The sequence below is a fragment of the Oncorhynchus masou genome, chromosome 5 (assembly GCF_036934945.1).
Source record: "Oncorhynchus masou masou isolate Uvic2021 chromosome 5, UVic_Omas_1.1, whole genome shotgun sequence".
NCBI classification, from domain to species: Eukaryota; Metazoa; Chordata; class Actinopteri; order Salmoniformes; family Salmonidae; genus Oncorhynchus; species Oncorhynchus masou.
In genome coordinates, this window is record NC_088216.1 from 46092410 (window position 1) to 46116364 (window position 23955).

A 23955-nucleotide genomic window follows, 5' to 3' on the forward strand; every position below is an offset into this window, starting at 1 on the left:
CAGCAAAGGACCTTGTGAAGATGCTGGAGGAAACGAGCACAAACGTATCCATATCCACAGTAAAACAAGTCTTATATCGACAAAACCTGAAAGGCCGCACAGCAAGGAAGAAGTCACTGCTCCAATCTCACCATAAAAAAGCCAGACTACGGTTTGCAACTGCACATGGGGACAAAGATCGTACTTTTTGGAGAAATGTCCTCTGGTCTGATGAAACAAAAATAGAACTGTTGGCCATAATGACCATCGTTATGTTTGGAGGAAAACGGGGGAGGCTTGCAAGCCGAAGAACACCATCCAAACCATGAAGCATGGGGGTGGCATCATCATGTTGTGGGAATTCTTTGCTGCAGGAGGGACTGGTGCACTTCACAAAATAGATGGCATCATGAGGGTGGAAAATTATGTGGATATATTGAAGCAACATCTCAAGACATCAGTCAGGAAGTTAAAACTTGGTTGCAAATGGGTCTTCCAAATGGACAATGACCCCAAGTATACTTCCAAATTTGTGGCAAAATGGCTTAAGGACAACAACGTCAAGATGTTGGAGTGGCCATCACAAAGCCCTGACCTCAATCCGAAAGAACATTTGTGGGCAGAACTGAAAAAGCGTGTGCGAGCAAGGAGGCCTACGAACCTGACTGAGTTACACCAACTCTGTCAGGAGGAATGGACCAAAGTTTACCCAACGTATTGCAGGAAGCTTGTGGAAGGCTACCTGAAACGTTTGACCCAAGTTAAACAATTTAAAGGCAATGCTACCAAATACTCATTGAGTGTATGTAAACTTCTGACCCACTGGGAATATGATGAAAGCAATAAAAGCTGAAATAATTCATTCTCTCTACTATTATTCTGACATTTCACAATCTTAAAATAACGTGGTGATCCTAACTGACCTAAAACAGGGGATTTTTACTAGGATTAAATGTCAAGAATTGTGAAGTCTGAGTTTAATTGTATTTGTCTAAGGTATATGTAAACTTCCGACTTCAACTGTAAGTATTCAGACCTTTTAGTATGAGACTCAAAATGGAGCTCAGGTGCATCCTGTTTCAATTGATCATCCTTGAGATGTTTCTACAACTTGACTGGAGTCCACCTGTGGTAAATTCAATATTGGACATGATTTGGAAAGGCACACAGCTGTCTATATAAGGTCCCACAGTTGACCGTGCATGTCATAGCAAAAACAAGGCCAAACAATTGCTACAGCATTGAAGGTCCTCAAGAACACAGTGGCCTCCATCGTCCTTGAGATATTTCTACAACTTGATTGGAGTCCACCTGTGGTAAATTCAATTTATTGGACATCATTTGGTAAGGAAGAAGTTTGGAACCATCAAGGTGGATTGGCCAGACGGAAGCCACTCCTCAGTAAAAGGCAAACAACAGTCCTCTTGGAGTTTGCCAAAAGGCACCTAAAGGACTCTCAGACCATGAGAAACAAGATTCTCTGGTCTGATGAAACCAAAACGGGTCACGGATCTGTTAATGGTGAGTCGCGATCTGTCAGAGTAAATTGATACTCTCTGTTCATTGCACTCTCTGCGTAGTAGCAGTGTTTCTGCTCAGTTTGGCAGCTGTGTGAGTGGGTGGAAAATGCGGTTTACCTGATCTTTTTTCTGCAGTTTTCTTGAAGATCACACCGTGACCCACACGCTGCAGTGCTGTTGTTTAGCAGCAGTTTCAGAACAGGGCAGTATGCTTCAGGAAACAGTGCTTCGACAGTGGTAAGTCAACACGCAAGGCATTGTTGTCATTTTATAACAGGTGATGATAAGCAGAAATAAGGGAGTGCTATCTCATAGTAGTCGATGTGGAGTTATTTTGAGGTAATGTGTATACGTAGGTAGAGTTAAAGTGACTATGCATAGCGGTCTCCTGCCTGGTAGAGAAAGCAGTACTGATGTTCTGATCCAGTTTGGCACCATATAAAGTTACCTATGCGAGTCAGGGTTCTCAAATCTGGCATAGTTAAGAAACAAGTAAAGAAACAGACTCAATACTGAGCATAACCTCAGGGTTGCACTGCCAAAATGTCCAGAATAGACCTGCAGTCACACATCTCTCATTAGGAGTGTGTGTGTGTGTGTGTGTGTGTGTGTGTGTGTGTGTGTGTGTGTGTGTGTGTGTGTGTGTGTGTGTGTGTGTGTGTGTGTGTGTGTGTGTGTGTGTGTGTGTCAGTTTATTCCAGTTCAGAATAAAAATGATTTATTGTATTTTAACAGCAACAGTTACAACCTATACTTTTTTTCAACAATAATTTCTACAGTAAGATGTACAGTAGGCCTGATCATTGTTTCATCTGTACTGTTACTTAAGGTTGTACTGAGCATGTGTGTGTGTTCTGTTATCAAAGAGTTCAAAATTCTGACTTGTATTTTAACAGCAACAGTTCCAACCTAGACAGATATGCAAAGTGTTTTAAGAGGGAAAATAAACATGAATAGCTATTTATATGGGTATTTCATTGAATTGATATTTGTCTATGTTGCATTTGTTAATGGACATAAGTGCAATGAAATGTACCAATATGTACGTATAGTTGCATGTTTTCATAAGCTTGGGTCCCAGGAAAACACAGAATTTCTCATTTGGGTCCCAGGCTGAAAAAGGTTGAAGAACACCTGCTCTAGGATGTGTTTGCTGCCAAAGGTGCTTCAACAAAGTACTGAGTGACTGAATATTTTACGTAAATATGATATTTCCATTTTTTTATATACATTTGAAAAATGTCTACAAATCTATGACTGATTACATATTTTATTAATTAAATGTTTGTTTTGCTTTTGTAAACGTTTCATGTTAAAATACATCACAGAATTAATTTTAAACTTCACTCCATGTAACACTTTTGTATGACTTAAATATTATTAGATATTAATATTAGAAATAATATTAGAAATATTGACAGGAATGGGAAAAAAGGTGCTTCTGCATTAATAAGCAGACCAAAGATGGTATTAACGATAAGTAATAAAAAAACTGCACTCCTAAAAGACTATTTCAGACCATAGCCTGCTGAATTTGCTAGATTTTTATAGAATAGTTTTTTGTTGTTGGCACAAATGAAAATGTGGCACTGACTCGCCCATGAATGGATGTTTCAGCATTGTCTCAATGTAGAGCTTGGCATTTGACTGATGCTCGTGCAGTTACAAACCTGCTAGCGTTAGCAGCAGGCGGATGAACAATATCCACCGTTGTAGTACAAATGAAGCCTGAGCTGGTGTGTGAAGCTAACTGAAGCTGGTTGGCTTTAGAAAACCCTAAGTAAATCTGGCTTGCTTTATAGGATACTCCTCTTCATAGACACAGGTGCAAACATACCCAAACACAGACAATGTCATGCAAAGCAAACTCACTCTTTGTCCAGGAGCTGCTTAACAGTGAGGTAGGCCCACAGCCTCTGGATGTGGCTGTCAGACCTGGCTTCAATGGGCTCCTTCATTGGTAATGTGTCAGAGTACATCACCCTATTGCTTTTCTGAAACAATCAAGGCATCCTCACATCTCAATACTAAACATTGACTTTATTGTATATATTGACGTTTGACTGAGATGTCTCTAAAGTACTGATACGGAACATTTTTTTATCAACATTTTGTATATTTAAAAAAAAACAAAAGAACATACTAAACAAAGAACAGGACAGTATGGAGTGATCTGACCTATGGACTTGTAAAGGGGGGTAGAGCAGAGGTGACCTCACCGATATGGCTATGACTTCTGCGGTAAACATCTCTATGTTGTTGTCGGGGATCTGGCCAGCCACCACGATCTCAGAGCCGTTGTAATACTGGCTGAAGTTGGTTTGGGTCAGGTTAGTCCCACCCAGATATACCATCTGCACGTCCGTCAATAGGGGTGTAGCCACCTCTTCATAAAAGCCCTGTCAATCATACAGTACAGTAGCCATTAGTCCCACCCCCTTGCTCCTTTTTGTTTCCTCCCAAGTCAACTACAGTCAGATAAACGGAAAACAACCGTTTAAGCCTGCTTAGATGAGATAGGATTTTATTACACTTTATTAAGGGCTCTATTTTCAACTGGCGGTAAGGTGGTGAAAGTGTTAAACATTAGTTTGCAATTTTGTCATGTAAAATCTGTCGCACCAGTATTCAATCCCTTTGTTATGGCCTAAATAAGACCAGGAGTAAACATCAAAGTCACATACGTTGCATGGTAATAAAGGTATGGGTAAAAATATCTGACATTATATGGTGAAGTTATTAATTACATTGGATGGTGCCCTGACTCCTGACCGCCGGTGTGGCGGTAATACAGTCACCATAACAGCCCTGCCTGTAACTGTGTTCAGACATGGCATATTTAAAAACAAGTTGTTGTTTCGTTTTATTCTAATTTGATTCGAATTATTCACTCTGTCTTTTTCGCTCTTATCGATAATGAATTGAATCTTTCTCATTGACAACGTTTATCCATGGCTCAGACGTGGTGCATTTTACACGAAGCCATTATCAGTGTGAATGTTAACAATATATTTCCATATTGAACCCATGTAATTACTGTTCAAAAACAAGTTCAATATATTTAGCAAATATGCGATAGGTCTACATTTTTGAACATTTTGTTTCCGTAGGCTATTTAACAAACTTGCCTAAAACGGACTAACGGTCTAGTTAGAATTCATTACAATACATAAAAGACCGCAAATACGAAACTTGAAGCAACCACATACAGTATTTAGCCATGGGGCATGTTCTGATTGGCCAGTGAGGGATCAAGCCTCTACACACCTTCAACTTGTTTATTCATAAAAACCCAGACTTTTCGTGCCACCGCCAGCTACTGGGCTCATAATTCCGGTTGTGAAAATAGCAAAAATATTTCTGACACGCCTCCGAACTTATAGCGCTACCACCAGGACTTAGATTAAAATTGCATTAGGTTTGTTAAAATAAAGCCTTAAAGGTTGGTTCAGCATTTTTGTATTCCAGCTAACGAAGCTCAGTTGGGAATGTTTTTAAATTGTTTTTGTTACAGGCTAAAATTATTTATGTTGAGATTTGTAAGAAAGAATTACAGTCCATTGCAGTGCCACACACTGTGTGTTACCTTACCTGCAGCTGCAGAGCAGCATCAGAGTCTGTATATATTCTGCGTCCCACACCTCCGTTCTCCAGCGCCATCTTCTCCAGGAAGTCAAAGTTGACATCCATTCCAAAGCCGAGACAGTAAAGAGGGAATTTCTTACCAATAGCCTCCCTTATGTTCTCATGAATCTTTTCCAGGTTGGTCTCACCTGAGGAAAGGTAGATTGGCTTTCATTGTGTGTGCGTGTGCGTGTGTGTGTGCGTGTGCGTGTGTGTGTGTGTGCGTGTGTGCGCGCGTGTGTGTGTTTTTTGTTTAATTATCCTTGTGGGTACAAGAAGTCCTCACATGGATAGTAAAACAAAAACATTTTACCAGTCCCCAAAAGGAGAAATGCTATTTTAGGCTTATGGGTTAGGTTAATGTTTACAATTGGGGTTAGGTTTAGAATTTGGGTCAGGGTTAGGGTTAGGGGTTTGGGGTTAAGGTTTTTTGTTTTGATAAAACATTTTACCTCCCTTTTTCTCCCAAATGTCATGATATCCAATATGTAGTTAAAGTCTTGTCCCATCGCTACAACTCCCGTACGGACTCGGGAGAGGCGAAGGTCGAGAGTTATGCGTCCTCCGAAACACAACCCTGCCAAGCCGCACTGCTTCTTGACACACTGCTCACTTAACCCGGAAGCCAGCCACACCAATGTGTCAGAGGAAACATCGTCCAACTGGTGACCGTGTCATTGTGCATGTTCCCCGGCCAGCCACAGCAGTCGCTAGAGTGCAATGGGACAAGGACATCCCAGCTGGCCAAACCCTCCCCTAACTCTGATGACACTGGGCCAATTGTGAGCCGCCTCATGGGTCACCCGGTCACTGCTGCGACACAGCCCGGGATCAAACCCGGATCTGTAGTGACTTCTCCAGCACTATGATGCAGTGCCATAGACCGCTGTGACACTCGGGACGCCCAAGGTTAGGATTAGGGTTAAAGTTATGGTTAGGTTAAGGGTTAAGGGTTAGGATGGGAATCAATTATTTGGTCCCCACAAGGATAGCAATATAAAACTGTGTGTGTGTGTGTGTGTGTGTGTGTGTGTACCTGTGGTTGGGTCTCCATCAGTGAGCAGTATAAGAAGGGAGGCTGAGCCCTCTTGTGGGTGTCGGTTCAGCATGGCTGTGCCCTCCAACACAGCAGCATTGATGTCGGTGGCTAAGAAGAGAAGAGAGAGGAAAACACATTATGGATTAGCTGCTATTGTCACCAACTAGGCTGTTGTTCATATCTGCCATTACTTTACCCTGTGTGCCGTTTAAAGGGTTGGTGAGAGCCTTTGTCATTTAAGCCCTTTATCTACTTAACCAGTCAGATAAACTCATGGATACCATTTTAATGACTCATGCATGCTAGCTGTCCAGTTTACTTCCAGTCATTGCGATAGTTAGAATTGACTTGCGAAACTACCTTCAACATCCTTCATACTGGACACAGAGACAGAAAAATGTAAAATCTCACTATCCCTTTAAGTGCTACAAAATTCTGCTATATCATAACTGTGCTGTCAGCTATGTAAATCTTTGAAAATAAGTAAGTAGGTAATGTGGTGCCTCCTACGGGTCATACTAGGGTCACAAACGCACCGGTAGTCTTTGCCTGTGGATCTTCTCTTGACCCCACAGAGTGGGTCAACTACCAACTACGCTGTAGGCCTGGATTATTCCGTGGTATGAGCCTCTTTCCCAGTGAGCGGGACTCCCTCTTCACATCCTAGGCTGAGTTAGCAGAGAAGCTGTAGGCTCCACTTTATTAACCCCGGTCACCCCTCTTGGTCTATCTCTGCCTGACGGAGGTTAGCTCAGCCCTTCCTACTGTTAACACTTCAAGGGTAGTTTGTGTCACAGTATATTACACGCGAGCTGGGGCTATTTTTGTGTACAACACCAACCTTTATTTAACTTGGCAAGTCAGTTAAGAACAAATTCTTCTTTACAATGACGGCCTACACCGGCCAAACCCGGACGACTCTGGGTCAATTGTGCGCTGCCCTGTGGGATACCCAATCACGGCCGGTTGTGAAACAGCCTGTAATCAAACCAGGGTGTCTGAAGTGACGCCTCAAGCACTGAGGTACAGTGCCTTAGACCGCTGCGCCACTCGGGAGAAATCCTATATTTACTTATAGTTCGCTCTGCGCCATGGTCCGGCTAACTACGTGTCATCCCGCCTTTCACGCAACCACGGGGCTAAACAATTTGTATAAGCACTGCATAGTCTCAGACATTCCTGCTAGCGGCTGGTCTTCTCTTTCTAGTTTACCCTCCCGGGTGAGTCACACTCGCTGTCCCGGGTATAGGGTTTCAGCTAAGACTAATTTCTTGAAATCATTTATGAGAGGAATGTTTGTCCTTACTCTCTTCGTCAGAGTAACGACAAACTATAGATACCCAGTGCTCCTTTTTACACAGTTACCCCCTGTGGTTTCCTGTTCGAGCCCACGATATGGTGATCCAAGGTGAACCCCCTGAGCCTGTAGTTGTTACAACGCTACTCTTCTTCTTCAGCATTTTATTCAATTAGCAATTTAACCAGTTAATGAAAACCAGTAACACTTCTCTTTTGGTTCCACAGTTTCACTAATGATGGATTTCATAGTTTTTTATATGGCAATTATAATGCAAAAGCTTCTAAGTTCTGTTCTGACCTTACACCAAAAGTCGTTTAACTTCTAATACATCAATCAGCTCCTGATCCGTCTTCCCCAGAATCTCCTCTCCGCTCTTTCCCTATCATTTACATTGGTAATTATACCCCTTAATATCCAAGCCCATGCCTCCTTTGACTACAGCCACACAAGACATCCTCTCCCTTACACGTGACATTTAAGCAAAGTTACATAACGCATTGTCTCCTTTACACGTGACGTCTACACAGAGTCAGGTAACACATTGGTTGCTTTGTAGGTGATGACAATCTGCGGTGTCATCTGCTTCATGACCCACATGCCATCAAGCAATTCTACCAACTCCATCCCAGGGCCGAGATCTGACGTGGATTTCGCCATATAAGATGAACCTCCGCCTTCCGGCAAAGGAACATCTGCATACAGTCTACCCGCACCGGTCATTTCTTCTCTGCCTTTGACTGGGTCCTGCCGAACTTTGTCTGCAGCTGCTTGTGGTTGAGGCCTTGTCTGTAAGTAATAATTGTACCTCCTCTTTCATGGATGCGTCGTGCGAAGTTCTTGGCAGCCTCCAGGTTGTCCTGGTTGGCCGGCAGCAGCTCCTTCCTCCAGGTAGACACTGAGCTGTCGAACGTGATCAGGCCAAAGTGGTCGTCGTCCGCCAGGTCTCCCAGGATCTTCAACAAGGCCTCACGGGTCTGACAGATCGCAGTGCAATCAAAATACAATCAAATGTAACCAATTAACCACTCAATCAATATGCATTGTCCCCTTCATTGAATATAAATATGTGGTGTATGTGTACATTGCTTAATCGCTAAGCCTTAAGCTGCATTACAACAGGCAACATACAGACACACACAAACCTGCTCCATTTTCCTGCCATGCATGGAGCCACTCCGATCGATGATGAAGACCACATTCTTTGGAATGCGTGGTAGGTCACTGGGGGCAAAGTGATGGACAAAATACCCCTCTGCCTCCTGAAGAGGGAATGAGAGACAGTGATTAAAGTATGGGGTAGAGATGAAGGAGTAATGCCAGAAAGAGGATGGAAGAAGTGTACATTGAGATCTCCCATGGATGTTTTCCTGTGGACATCATAGGCGATGACCAGGTCTCCATTCAGGCCCTGCTCTCCACAGCTTTCACACTGGCTCTGCTGCTCCTTGCTGGGGTAGAAATGTACCCAGGCCTGGGGAGGGGTTGGTAGTTTACAGGTTCTGCTTTTTAAAAACACACCCTGCTTTACCCTACCCTGTTAGAATGAGCTAATTCGTATTAGCATTAACATGTCCAGAGGTGTGAAAATGTACATTTATGTAATTTATTTATCCAGAGCAACGTATCGGAGCACTTTAGGGTTAAGTGCCTTGCTCAAGGGCTCATAGACAGATTTTTTTTACCATGTAATGTATTGGGGTCTGGACTTTTCTATTGGTTAGCTCTACATTACCCTGTTTTGGACATTACCTCACTAGAAGCATGTGTTTTGGTGATGGCATTTGCCAGTGCTTCGGTGCTCAGCCCTCCTGTTATGTCCAGGAAGTTAATGCCTGGTCGCTCATTGATGTACACATCAATCTGGCCATAAGGAAGAGACAGAAAAAAGGAGCAAGAAAATACAACATCAACCCCAATATCAAATGACTCATCAAGCATTGATCAATTCTCTCCTCTCTCTCTCTCTCTCTCTCTCTCTCTCTCTCTCTCTCAATCACTCACTCACTCACTCAATCACTCACTCACTCACTCACACACACACACACACACACACACACACACACACACCCCTAACACACTCCTTGCACACTCGCATGCAGTCCTAGCCAGCATAGAGTGCGATTTGACCTCTGTACTCAGACCCATCCCACACCGCTAGTCCCATCCACCTTGAAGTCAGCAACAGGTTGCATGGGTCGAGCATGGATCAGCAGCTCGTACTTGCCCAGTCGGCGTTTCAGCAGCTCCTCATAGGTCAGTTCAAAGGTCACCTTACTGAGCGCGGCCACAGTCACAGATGTCTTAAACTCCTCAAGGGTCCTCCCCACTGAACTTTAGGAGACAAAAAGGGGTACCGTCTAATACAAAACAACACATGCGTACTGTAGACACAGACGCATGGGGTGGAGAGAAAATGCTAAAATGTTTAATGCTAATTTCCTAAAACTCGACACATTTTGCCATGACTAATGCCATGTCCATACATTTGAACATGGCATTAGTCATGGCAAAATGTGTAGAGTGACTAACAAAGTCAATGGTGGAGGTCAGGGCCTCCTGGACATGTGCCCTGGGTGCCTGGTCAATAATTTGACCATGATTACAGTACTACAAGGTTTAGATGGTCCTGCACACACCCACACACACCTGACTATGCCAGCGCTTTGACCACGAGACACTGCCTGAGTGTACTGCTTCTGAGCCTCCTCCTTCTGTTTCACAATCCCATCATACGTCTGCCCCTCAATGGTCCTGAGAAAGACAAGAACGGCGGAAGAGAGAGAGATAGAGAGAGAGAGAGAGAGAGAGAGAGAGAGGAGGTAGGGTTACTGTATGTGTGAGCATTTTTGTAATATTTGTGTAATACGTGTGTAAACTCATCTTAGACAGTGAAACATTCATTTAGACTTACATTTTGAATTTACTGATGAAAGCATTCTTGGGGATCTTGACATGGAATTCTATTTCCTGTGACTGGTCGATCCGATTGGCAACCCGGCTGGTGATGATAGTGGTTGCATAGCGACTGGTCACTGTGGAGTTGATGTGAAAGCTGTAGATGTCCCAGTCCCTGTTCTATAAAGGATAATGAAGCACCATCAACCCGCTGGGCATACCAAAAATGTTAACTTAATGAATAGGATTAAATCAAATACAAACTTTAAGAGCACATTAAATACCGTTTGAGTTTTGGTTGAGTTGGAGACGCAATTTCCAACATATCAATTATTAATTTATAGACAAACTGGAATTAAAGCCGGATGGAACCATCCATGCAGAAGATACATCTCCTTCAAATGTCGATATGTGGTTAAGTTGACAACCAAACACAATTTGATATCACTAATGTCAGGATTTGGCCAGGGTTGTTCCGGTTGTTGGTCACTAGATGCCCCCATTGTGCTTTTTGTCCTTATGTTTTTCCCTTGATCCCCATTATTATTTGCACCTGTGCCTCGTTTTCCCCTCATTGTATTTAAACCCTTAGTTTCCCTCAGTTCTGTGCTCTGTGTTTGTATGTTAGCACCCAGCCCTAGTGTTCTGTGTGCTCTTGTCGATTCCGGGTGACGCTCTTGTGGAATTCTGTTTTTTGTTTTTGTTTATTTTTTGTGAGTTTCTTTTGAGGCCTTTTTGTGCTTTACCTACCACCTTTTGGATTTGCCATTTTTTGTATTTTAGGTTTTTACTTTATTAAATACACCGTCTTAAGTACTGCTGTGTCTGCCTCATCTTCTGGGTTCTGCTGACTATTCGTGGCTCAGTTGGTTAAGTGACTGTTTCTCACTCCGGAGACCCAGGTTCGAAACCGGGTCCTGACAACTAAATATAACATTTTAAATCAATCAGCGCTTGAAACCCAATGCATATTGTATTGTCTATTTTTATTTAATTCAGGGTTGAATTGAAACAATAGTTGTTGATGATGTTGCAATTCATATATAGACTTACTGTCACACCCTGACCATAGTTTATTTGTATGTTTCTATGTTTTGGTTGGTCAGGGTGTGTTCTGAGTGGGCATTCTATGTTGGATGTCTTGTTTGTCTATTTCTATGTCTGGCCTGATATGGTTCTCAATCAGAGGCAGGTGTTAGTCATTGTCTCTGATTGGGAACCATATTTAGGTAGCCTGGGTTTCACTGTGTGTTTGTGGGTGATTGTTCCTGTCTTTGTGTTTGTGGCACCAGATAGGACTGTTTTGGTTTTGTCATGTTTCTTGTTTTGTAAATTGTAGTACTTTCATCTTTATTAAAGATGCACAAAACTAACCACGCTGCATTTTGGTCCGCCTTTCTTTCCCCACAAGAAAACCGTTACACTTACAGTGCTGTGAAAAAGTATTTGCCCCCTTCCTGATTTCTTATTGCACATTTGTCACACTTAAAGGTTTCAGATCATCAAACAAATTGTTATATTACAAAAAGATAACCCAAGTAAACACAAAATGCAGTTTTTAAGTGATCATTTTATTTATTAAAGGAAAAAAGCTATCCGAACCTTCATGGCCATATGTGACAAAGTAATTGTTCCCCCTTGTTATATCATGAATTTACTCTGGTTTAATCACATTTTTTGGAAAGCTGAGTTCAATTTCACTAGCCACACCCAGGCGTGATTACTGCCAGAGCTGTTGATTCAAGAAATCACTTAAATAGAACTTGTGAAGTAGGCCCAAAGATCTCAAAAAGCAAGACGACATGCCGCGATCCAAAGAAATTCAGGAATAGATGAGAAACAAAGTAATTGACATCTATCAGTCTGGAAAGGGTTACAAAGCCATTTCTAAAGTTTTGGGACCACAGCGAACCACGGTGAGAGCCATTATTCACAAATGGAGAAAATTTGGAACAGTGATGAATCTTCCCAGGAGTGGCCCCAAGAGCGCAGCGATGACTCATCCAAGAGGTCACGAAAGAACCCACAACAGCATCTAAAGAACTGCAGCCCTCACTTGCCTCAGTTAAACTTCTTGGTGACAGGGGGCAGTATTTTCACGTCCGGATGAAATGCATGCCCAAATTCAACTGCCTGCTGCTCATCCCCAGTAGATAAGATATGCATATTATGGAAAACACTCTGAAGTTTCTAAAACTGTTTGAATCATGTGTGTGAGTATAACAGAACTTATGTAGCAGGCAAAACCCCAAGGACAAACCATTCAGATTTTTTTTTTTGAGGTCACTCTCTTTTTTCAATGGTTTTTCATTGGGAATCCAGATTTCTAAGGGACTTTCTTGCAGTTCCTACTGCTTCCACTGGATGTCATCAGTCTTTAGAAATTGGTTGAGGTTTTTCCTTTGTGTAATGAAGAAGTAGCCCTGTTCAAAACGAGGGTCACTTCAAGTGTACTGTTAGATAGAGGCGCGTGACCAGAAAGGTAGTGTCAGTTTGTTTTCTTCCTGTATTGAACACAGATCATCCCGTCTTCAATTTTATCGATTATTCACTTACAAAAACACCTGAAGTTGTATTAGGAAAGTAGTTTGAAATGTTTTGCCAAAGTTTACATGTAACTTTTGAGATATTTTGTAGTCACGTTGCGCAAGTTGGAACCGGTGTTAGCGTCCCACATATCCCAGAGAGGTTTTAAGGTCAGTGTTCATGACTCAACCATAAGAAAGAGACTGGGCAAAAATGGCATCCACGGCAGAGTTCCAAGGCGAAAATCACTGTTGACCACAAAAAGAACAAAGGCTCGTCTCACTTTTGGCCAAAAAAAATCTTGATTTTGAGACGAGCCTTTATGTTCTTTGTGGTTAACAGTGGTTTTTGCCTTGGAACTCTGCCATGGATGCCATTTTTGCCTAGTCTCTTTCTCAAGACTTTTGGGGAAATATTCTGTGGACAAACGAGACAAAAGTTTAAGTTTTTGGAAGGTGTGCATCCCGTTACATCTGGTGTAAAAGTAACACAGAATTTCAGAAAAAGAATATCATACCAACAGTCAAATATGGTGTTGGTAGTATGATGGTCTGGGGCTGAGTTGCTGCTTCAGGACCTGGATGACTTGCTGTGATTGATGGAACCATGAATTCTGCTCTCTACCAAATCCTGAGGGAGAATGTCATCAGTTCGTGACCTCAAGCCGAAGAACACTTGGGTTCTGCAGCAGGACAATGATCCAAAACACAACAGCAAATCCACCTCGGAATGGCTTAAAAAAAAAATATGGTTTTGGAGTGGCCTAGTCAAAGTCCGGACTTGAATCCGTTTGAGATACTGTGGTGTGACCTTAAAAAGGCAGTTCATGCTCGAAAACCCTCCAATGTGGCTGAATTAGAACAATTCTGCAAAGAGTGGGTCAAAATTCCTCCACAGCGATATGAAAGACTCATTGCCAGTTATCGCAAATGCTTGATTGCAGTTGTTGCTGCTGAGGGTGGTACAACCAGTTATTAGGTTTAGGGGGCAATTACTTTTTCACATAGGGCCATGAAGGTTCAGATAGCTTTTTTTCCCTTAATAAATCAAATTATCACTCAAACTGCATTTTGGTTATCTTTGTGTAACATTTAAATTTGTTTGATCTGAAACATTTAAGTGTGACAAATGTGAAGAAATCAGGAAGGGGGAGATACTTTTCCACGGCACTGTATCATTGATGTTAAATGAGTGATAAAGTATGGTGACATTTAACTGGTCTCTATTAAAACTACCCTTTGGAATGACTTCAATAGCACCAGTGAATCTGTTTCATTGTTAAGTGGAGATATCTCATCGATCATTCTCACGATGGAACATTGGTAACAGTCATTGACAAATATCATCGCTGGGCTTGGATAAAACCCTGGATGGGAGACCAAAGGAGAGCTGTAGATACAGATACATTCTCCAGTAGGAGGTGCTGCCCAGCCTATATTTTTTGTTCTGACAGTTGATTGAACGTTGAAGATCTGGCGTTGTTTTAAAGGTACAAATTCAACATTTTTTGGGTCTGAAATTTGGTTACCGTGATGACATAATCCTGTGGTTGAAATTTCCCTCTCAAAACAGTGTACGTGGATTACTTTGTTTTCAAACGCAATGTATTTTCCATGTAGATTCCATGTCACAACACATTGACAAACTACGTTGAAACAACGTTGATTCAACCAGGTTGTGCCTAGTGGGCACACTGTTTACTCTCTCAACATATGAATACATATGCAATCTTTTTATTGTGTGTGTCACAGTATTATTTTAAAAAAACAAAATGCTTAGTTGGAATTCCAATGTAGTATTTAAGCATTACATTTACCAATTACCATTACAAATTAGCATTTAATGACTGCATTTATAATTTTTGCGTCCCGATTTAGGATTTAGAGATTGCATTGTAGAATTAGCATTGATAACCCTCTATAATATGTTGGCATGCTGCTGCTTGACACTCACACGCACAACAAAAAGGACTACATCTGTACACTCACTCGCGTGTGAATGTGTGCGCGTGAGTGTCTTGTTTTGCACACTTTGTACAAAATCATAAAATGCACTACTACAGGTTATTTCTTAACGTAGCTCTTTATTAGCTAGCTATAACTGGCATGTTCACGTATCGCCAACCAGGATCAAGCTGCCCATGACCTAACCATTTGGGTGGTCTTAACCAATCATAGCACAGTATGATATGGCGGTAAAAATGTTTACACATATGAATATTACATCCCCCCTTCTTTTAAAACAAAGAGAAAGGTTTACATATTCTAAGCGTTTCATTTGAATACATGCTCTGTAGTTTGAACTCAAGGTAAGTAACCATTTATATTGCAATACTACACCAACAGAATCAACATAGACTCTGAAACAATAATCCAACATACTGTTACTTTTCAAACAAGGGATTCTCAGCAACTCAGCTTTCACTGTAGAAATAACATCTTAACATTTCAAACAAATAAAATACCAAAGCATTTCAAGTGAACTTTCAATAAATAACTAGTTTACAGTCTGGAACGCTTTTAGGGCAGCGATCCGCCTACACCCTTTAACATTTCACAGGTCCAGGACAGCTCTGCGCTTGACCTCTCTTCCTGACCTTGTGCGATATGATGCTGAGCATGCTTCTGTGTCAGTCAACAGTTCTTGTGGTGTTTGCAGGTAAGGATGGTGTATGTTGTGCTGTGTGTGTGTTTAGTCCATCACGTTCTCTTTCAGGGGAACAGTTCATCTCATCAGTGTGTTGTTCTTTTGTGTTCAGTAGGTGACGACTGCTGGACGATCGTGGACTGCTGGCTTCCAGATTCTGGCTGGAGGTACACTGGATTCTAACGCTCCTGTGGTCAGCAGGCTGGATGACGTGCTGGCTTCCAGAGGCCATGCTCCTGATTCTAACTGACTCTCCGTCGATCAGTGTCAGCAGGCTGGATGACGACTGCTGGCTTCCAGAGGCCATGCTCCTGGATTCTAACTGACTCTCCGTCGATCAGTGTCAGCTGGCTGGATGACGACTGCTGGCTTCCAGAGGCCATGCTCCTGGATTCTAACTGACTCTCCGTCGATCAGTGTCAGCTGGCTGGATGACGATTCTAACTGCTGGCTTCCAGAGGCCATGCTCCTGGATTCTAACTGACTCTCCGTCGATCAGTGTCAGCTGGCTGGATGACGACTGCTGGCTTCCAGAGGCCATGCTCCTGGATTCTAACTGACTCTCCGTCGATCAGTGTCAGCTGGCTGGATGACGACTGCTGGCTTCCAGAGGCCATGCTCCTGGATTCTAACTGACTCTCCGTGGCGATCAGTGTCAGCTGGCTGGATGACGACTGCTGGCTTCCAGAGGCCATGCTCCTGGATTCTAACTGACTCTCCGTCGATCAGTGTCAGCTGGCTGGATGACAGAGGCCATGCTGGCTTCCAGAGGCCATGCTCCTGGATTCTAACTGACTCTCCGTCGATCAGTGTCAGCTGGCTGGATGACGACTGCTGGCTTCCAGAGGCCATGCTCCTGGATTCTAACTGACTCTCCGTCGATCAGTGTCAGCTGGCTGGATGACGACTGCTGGCTTCCAGAGGCCATGCTCCTGGATTCTAACTGACTCTCCGTCGATCAGTGTCAGCTGGCTGGATGACGACTGCTGGCTTCCAGAGGCCATGCTCCTGGATTCTAACTGACTCTCCGTCGATCAGTGTCAGCTGGCTGGATGACGACTGCTGGCTTCCAGAGGCCATGCTCCTGGATTCTAACTGACTCTCCGTCGATCAGTGTCAGCTGGCTGGATGATGCTCCTGGATTCTAACTGCTGGATCTTGGCCAGAGGCCATGCTCCTGGATTCTAACTGACTCTCCGTCGATCAATGTCAGCTGGCTGGATGACGACTGCTGGCTTCCAGAGGCCATGCTCCTGGATTCTAACTGACTCTCCGTCGATCAGTGGTGGCAGTGGTCTAGCTGACCTGTCGCAGTATCGCTTTTGTTGTTGTTGTCCATGCATTTCCTTGTAGCTGACATCCTCAGGTTGCAGCTAATGGTTGGTGCTGGGAAGGATTGAGCGAAGGCTGCGGCTCATCAACAGCTGGGCTGGTGATTTGAAGTTGTCAACTGGAGTGTTGCGGTATTCAAGGAGGCTGAGGTAGGGGTCTCTCTTGTCTGCTTTTGCTTTGTCCATGAGTGATTTAGCAATCTGCACTGATTTTTCAGCAAGGCCATTACTTTGAGGGTAATGTGGGCTTGTGGTGACATGTGTGAACTCCCATGCTTTTGTGAAGGATTCAAACTCATTTGATTTGTAACAGGGCCCATTGTCAGATATTAAAGTCTCTACAATGCCATGCCTGGCAAAGGGTGCTTTCACCTTGTGTATCACAGCTGCAGAAGTGATGCTGTGAAGCTTGTTGAGTTCGAATTATCTGCTGTAGTAGTCCACTGTTACGATGTAGTCCTCGTTGTTCCAGGTGAACAGATCGGTTGCCACGACCTGCCAGGGTCGGTCTGGGATACAGTGAGGTAACATTGGCTCTTTGGTGTTTGAGGGGCGTCGTTCAAGACATATGGCGCATTAACCAACATTGTCCTCTATTTGTTTGCACATTCCGGGCCAAAACAAAATGACCCGTGCTCTCTGTTTGTACTTTTCCATGCCCATGTGTCCAGCATGGATTTTTGTCAAAATCTCTCTCTGAGACTGGAAGGAATAATGATATTCTCTCCTTTGAAAATTATTCCGTTGATCTGTGATAGTTCATCACAAAGGTTCCAGAATTCTGAGACGCTGTGAGGGCATTTTCTCCTCTGCTCAGGCCATCCATCCTGTATGACTTTCCTCAGCTGTGTGAGTTGTGAGTCCTTTTCTGTTTCTGCTTGGATCTTCTTCAGTTTTGTGTCACTAACTGGTAAGTTGCTGTACACAGTGTGCAATTGCATGTCCATGCCTTCACTGAGGCTGCTGTCCTTATAGGTTTTCCACCATAATTTGCAAATAAATTCATTAAAAATCCTACAATGTGATTTTCTGGATTTTGTTTTCTCATTTTGTCTGTCATAGTTGAAGTGTACCTATGGTGAAAATTACAGGCCTCTCTCATCTTTTTAAGTGTGAGAACTTGCACAATTGGTGGCTGACTAAATACTTTTTTGCCCCACTGTAGATCCTCCCTGATAACAGAGATGATATTACAATTCAAATTGCAATAAAACGTAGTGCTTGGTTGGTTTCCTTCAGTAAGCCGAGTAAACAAATAAACATCCTATTTGATAAATACCCTCTTTTGCCGTTTGATGTTTCCTAACGTCAATCTCCTGAGCATACTGCAAGTAGTACAACACATTCAGTAGGAAAGGTTCATTTAAAGTGAGTCTGGTTTATTGGTTTCTGTACACGGTGTCCAAACCACACCAAATGAACAAGGGAAGGAGGCTGGCTCTTGACAAGATGCTGTTCAGTAACAGAGCATTAGTGTGATAATAGTCCCTTTTACCAGAGAAGACGCATGTCTAATATCATTATGAAGACAATGAAAGTTCATAAGAAAACCAGTTGCTATATGACAAATTGTCCCCAGAAAAACTCAAGATTCCTAAAGCCAAAAGACTGCTATATACAGTATGTACAAAGTTATAATCCCCTGGCTTATCACACCAGTGAGACAAACTGAACTGAGCCAAACCAAGCTGTAATTTTCCATAGTGGAGTTTGGAGTGTGACTGTTTGAGGTTGTGGACAGGTGTCTTTTATACTGATAACAAGTTTAAACAGGTGCAATTAATACAGGTAATGTGTGGTGACAGAGGAGCCACTTAAAGAAGATGTTACAGGTCTGTGAGAGACAGAAATCTTGCTTGTTTTTACGTAACAAAATACTTATTTCCCACCATAATTTGCAAATAAATTCATTAAAAATCCTACAATGTGATTTTCTGGATTTCATTTTCTAATTTTGTCTGTCATAGTTGAAGTGTACCTATGATGAAAATTGCAGGCCTCTCTCATCTTTTTAAGTGGGAGAACTTGCACAATTGGTGGCTGACTAAATACTTTTTTGCCCCACTGTATGTACTGATGGAAACGTTTACATCTGAACAGAATGGCGTAGAGCTCCTTTTCGATTTGAGCGTAGTTGATTTCACAGTCTGAGAGATTTGGAAGCGTAGCCGATGGGCTTTCCTTCTTGCAGTAGCACTGCACCTAGTCCATACTTTGACGAGTCCACTTGGAGTCTGAGCTCTTTGTCGGGGTCATAGTAGGCAAGGATTGGTCCTGGTTCTCTTGTGATCAAGTCTTTCACATTCTAGAAAGCAATGTTATGTCGCTTGTCCCAGAGAAACTCACTGGACTGCTTTAGCAGTTGACACAGGGGTGCATTAGCATAGGAGAAGCTGGGTGCGAACTTGGCTAAGTAGTTGACCATGCCAAGCACTGTTTCCAGCTCTGCACAGATCTTTGGAGGGTCCATTTCTTTTATGGCAGAGATCTTCTGTGGATCTGGCTTGATCCAGTCGTGACAAGATGTCCGAAGTAGTTGACCTCTGTAGAGCCGACTGTGCTCTTCTCGGGGTTGAGCCGGACTCCTCTCTCGCAGGACCTTTGCAGCATCGCGTAGAGGTTTCGGTCGTGCTCCTCTTTGGTTCAACCATAGACAAGAATGTCGTCCACAATTGCCACAACTCTGTCGAGGCCTTCGTACACTTCATCGATCTTTCGCTGAAACTCGTCTTGGGCTGAGATAATCCCAAAAGGCAGACGATGGAACCTGTAGCGTCCAAGCGGTGTGTTGAATGTTGTGAGCTTAGATGACTCTTCTGTGAGCTTGATAGCCCAGTAGCCTGATCTAGCGTCCATGGCACTGAAGTAGTGTGCTCCCGCTAGCTTGTGTGTGATGATTACTTTATCCTATCCTAGGTATTCCTTGAAGAGGTGGGGTTTCAGGTGTTTCCGGAAGGTGGTGATTGACTCCGCCATCTAGCTGAGCGGGAACTGTACTTCCTCAGTGGTAGGGAGGCGAGCGTGGATGAACCAGTGCCCTTGTTTGGTTCCCTCACAGTCCGTACTGGAGGTGGAGAGAAAGGGTAAATGGGGACGTTTGATAGCCTTGTTCAAGTTTCTTACAATAGTGTTGAGACTTTATATCCTAGGTATTCCTTGAAGAGGTGGGGAGCTTGCCTGTCCTGGCGCGTGAGGAGTTTCTCCACCAGCCGAACAGTTTTGACAGGGCTGAGCGGGAACTTCACCCAGAGGTGGATCAGTGCCCTTGTTTGGGTTCTGTAGAGCCTTGGTGTTCCCCTCACAGCTCCGTAGGCAAGCACCATGGTCTTGTCGGAGATCAACTGGAAGCCAGTGGAGAGAGCCATGAGAGCTGGGAAACGTTTGATAGCCTTGTTCAAGTTTCTTGGGTCGAGACATATTCAGAGCTTGCCTGTGCGTGGTTTCTCCACCACCACTAACGCGTTCACCCAGTCAGTCGGTTCTGTAACCTTGGTGACTATGTCAGATTGCTCCATGCTCTCCAACTCTTTCTTCAGACGGTCACGGAGAGCAAGGGGAATCTTTCTCGGTGGGTAGACCACAGGGGTTGCGTCTGGGTCAAGGTGAATGGTATCTTCTCCTGGGAATAATCCTATACCTTTAGAAACATCAGCAAACTCCTCCAGTACATTGTCTGTCTCTACTGGTGCTGTCACTGATAAAACTAGCTTGATGAGGTCCATGTCTAAACATGCTTTAAGACCTAGCACTGCAGGTGCTCTAGTGTCAACAACATAAAAGCCCAATATCATGTCACTTTCCTTGTATTTGCATTTGAAAGTGTACGTGCCTTTTACTGGGAGTTGTTCACCACCATAACCAGTCAATCTGCACGTGGTGAGCTGTAGCTCGCATTCAGATGTCAAGCTGCGGTACCTATTCAGAGGAATCATGTTTACTTGTGCACCAGTGTCGAGTTTGAACTTTAGCTCTGTGCCTTGTGTTCCTATCTCAATGTTAGCAGAGGCTTGCTCTATCTCTGATATTTGACTTTTCTGTGTCACTGAATCAATAAACAGTTCATCAGTGTTTTGACTCTTTGATTGACATTTCATCTTCACTCACTGTGTGTACTGTTTTTCCACGATAAGCTCTGTACACTTTTGCAAAGTGGTTCCATTTTCCACATGTAGTACACTGTTTCCCTTTAGCTGGGCAATTTCCTTGTTCGCCATGCACTTTGTATCCATAATATCCACATGTTTTGTGGCGTTTTGAAGCTGTGTCGCTCTGTACGGGAGGCGTGCTTTGATGTCTGCGTGATGTGCTCGTGCTGCCGCGCAAAATGGTTTTCATCTGAGCCTGTGCTAGCTCGTCTGATCTGGCTATGTCGATAGCTTTATCCAGCGTTACCTTAGACCCAACATTCAAAAGTTTCTCTCTCACTTGCGCTGAGTGTATTCCAAATACAATAAGGTCCCTGACCATCTCATCCTTGCTGGCATAATCACAGTCTTTCACAAGCAGACGCAGCTCTGTCACAAACTGTTCAAAAGGCTCGCTAGCTTTCTCGTGGAATTTATACCTAGCTAAAATCGTATTGGTCTTCGGCGCAGCATATTCTTCAAAACGATCGTAGATATTTTCAGTAACTTTGATTCAGCCTCGGTAAGTGTCCATGTGTTGTAAATATCTCACCCTTTTTCACCGATCCGGAGGAGCAAGTAGCTGCATTTTTCCTCTTCTCCTCTGTCCTTCAGAGGACCCGTGAACATTAGCTCCACATGCTGTTTGTACTTACGCCATGCATCGGGTAAGTTTGTAGACTCCCTGTCACGAATCCCGCTTCCTGAGTCTGTGTTTGCCTGTGTTTCTGTCCTAGAGTGTGTTTCCGGTGTCCTGGAACGCACCCTGTCTGGTTGCCGGGCGAATTAGCTTGTTGGGAGATCGATGTTCACCCGCACCTGTATCCCATCAGTAATCTGCACACCTGTCCTGATCATCACCTCTCCCCTTCAAAAGCTCTGACCTGACATCCATTCCCTGCCGGATCGTTAGCCATGAACAGTATGTTGTGCCAATGAACCAGCCTCCAGTTTATAGAGTTTGTTTTGTTTTGTTTTATTGTTTTGTACGTCTTGCTTGCCTTTAACTTACCGCCGTTTGTTTTGTCTACAGCCATTCACCCGGAACCCATACCCCATCCCTGTCTGCTCGTCGCCAGTGTGTTGTTATCCATTGGATCTGCCTATCCACTCCCATCAACCCACCTCCGCTGCCCGCTCCTCCACCCGGAACTATCTACTTCCACGTTCTCATTGATTAATAAATACTCACCATCTTTATACTCACCTTGTCCTGGTCTGCTTCTGGGTCCAATTCTGGTAAACCCTGACAGAACGATCCGGCCAGTGATGAACCCAGCGGACCTGGACTCCGTTTGCCATACAATTACCCAGCAGGAGAAGATGTTGGGACAACACAACACGGCGCTACACGAGATAGCGGGTTCAATCCGGAACTTATCGGATAGATTAACGAGTATCCAGGATCAGCTCAGGTTTCCGGCGGATCATCCACCACCTGTTACACCCATATCACCTGCCGATTCGGGAGCGGGTTCCTTCCGTGAGCCCAAGGTTCCGACACCGGAGAAGTACGAGGGAGATCTGGGAGGATGCCGTTCATTTCTTTTACAGTGTGGGTTAGTTTTTGATCTGCAGCCCTACTCTTACGCCACAGATAAGGCTAGGATAGCTCTTGTTATTGAGCTGCTGCGTGGTAGAGCTCTGGAATGGGCTTCAGCTGTTTGGGAACGACGGGACACATGCATGACGTCATACCAGGGTTTCACGGCAGAGATGAGAAAGCTTTTTGACCATCCAGTCCGAGGTAAGGACGCAGCTAAACGTTTGTTCTCTCTTCGCCAAGGAGCTCGCAGTGTGGCAGACTTTGTGATAGAATTCAGGACATTGGCTTTGGAGAGTGGTTGGAATGAGGAATCACTACAAGCGTTTTTTTACCAGGGGTTGTCGGAGCAACTCAAGGACGAGCTGATCTCCTATCCAGAGCCTAGTGACCTAGATAGTTTGGTCACCTTAGCTATTCGGGTAGATAATAGAGTCCGAGAGAGAAGGAGGGAGAAGCAGTGGGGTCCATCTAATCAATCTGAGACTCGGTTACCATTCGGGTCAGGAAGTGGACCAGAACGGGTTGATCATTTTCCCTCACACGGGATTAGTGGAGGAGTCCTGCCGCCAGATCCTGAACCTATGCAAGTGGGGCGGCACGGGTTAACTAAGGACGAGCGCCAACGTAGACGTGAGACCAACAGCTGCCTCTACTGTGGTAGCTCGGGACATTACATCTCTGTTTGTCCTCAGCGCCCGTTAAACTGCTCGGCTCATTAAGTTTGGGAGGTTTGTTAGCGAGCCAGTTTCAACCTCTCAAGAGCCCTGTCAGACCTCGTTTTTCTGCTACCCTCATAAATAAGAATCAGAGTTTAGCGATTAACACTTTCATCGATTCAGGTGCCGATGACAGTTTCATTGATGCCGACTTAGTGGAACAGCTGGGGCTTTCCAAGGAGCAATTACCGGAAGCCATTGAAGCAACCACTCTGAACGGCAGTAGTCTGGCACGGATCACTATGAGGACTGAACCGGTTAAGATGTTGTTGTCAGGGAATCATTCAGAGGTTATTTCTTTTTTTTTTGCCTTCCCCCCATGTTCCTCTGGTTCTTGGATACCCCTGGCTAAGAGAACACAATCCTTCGTTCGATTGGGTGACTGGTAAGGTAACTAGTTGGAGCATTGATTGCCATGAGAACTGCCTCAGGACTGCCTGTTCTCATGCTGTCCCCAGTCGGGTCAGTGAGTCTGCTCCTCCTGATTTGTCCCTGGTTCCTGAAACATATCATGAGTTGGGTGAGGTGTTCAGTAAGCAGAAAGCTCAGTCACTTCCTCCCCACCGACCTTATGATTGTACAATTAAGCTGTTCCCTGGAGCTGCCTTTCCCAAGGGACGGTTATACAGTATTTCTTGACCTGAGCGGGAAGCCCTGGAGACCTACATAAAGGAGTCTCTTGCTGCAGGTCTCATTCGTCCCTCGTCAT

The 23955-nt window shown here is 44.0% G+C and overlaps 1 protein-coding gene across 4 annotated transcripts in view; it reads right to left on the reverse strand.

The window, feature by feature from the left end:
• The window catches only part of LOC135539672 (inter-alpha-trypsin inhibitor heavy chain H3-like), a 43583-nt gene that overhangs the window by 13483 nt on the left and 6145 nt on the right, over positions 1–23955 (reverse strand). For all 4 annotated transcript variants that reach the window (XM_064965709.1, XM_064965707.1, XM_064965708.1 and 1 more), the window contains exons 2-12: positions 10374–10537; positions 10109–10213; positions 9631–9793; positions 9212–9322; positions 8805–8933; positions 8605–8721; positions 8268–8436; positions 6160–6270; positions 5091–5272; positions 3719–3898; positions 3372–3493 (exon numbers count right to left, since the gene is read on the reverse strand). In XM_064965709.1, the coding sequence (XP_064821781.1) occupies positions 3372–3493; positions 3719–3898; positions 5091–5272; positions 6160–6270; positions 8268–8436; positions 8605–8721; positions 8805–8933; positions 9212–9322; positions 9631–9793; positions 10109–10213; positions 10374–10537 (1553 nt within the window). The remainder of the gene's footprint in view (positions 1–3371; positions 3494–3718; positions 3899–5090; positions 5273–6159; positions 6271–8267; positions 8437–8604; positions 8722–8804; positions 8934–9211; positions 9323–9630; positions 9794–10108; positions 10214–10373; positions 10538–23955) is intronic.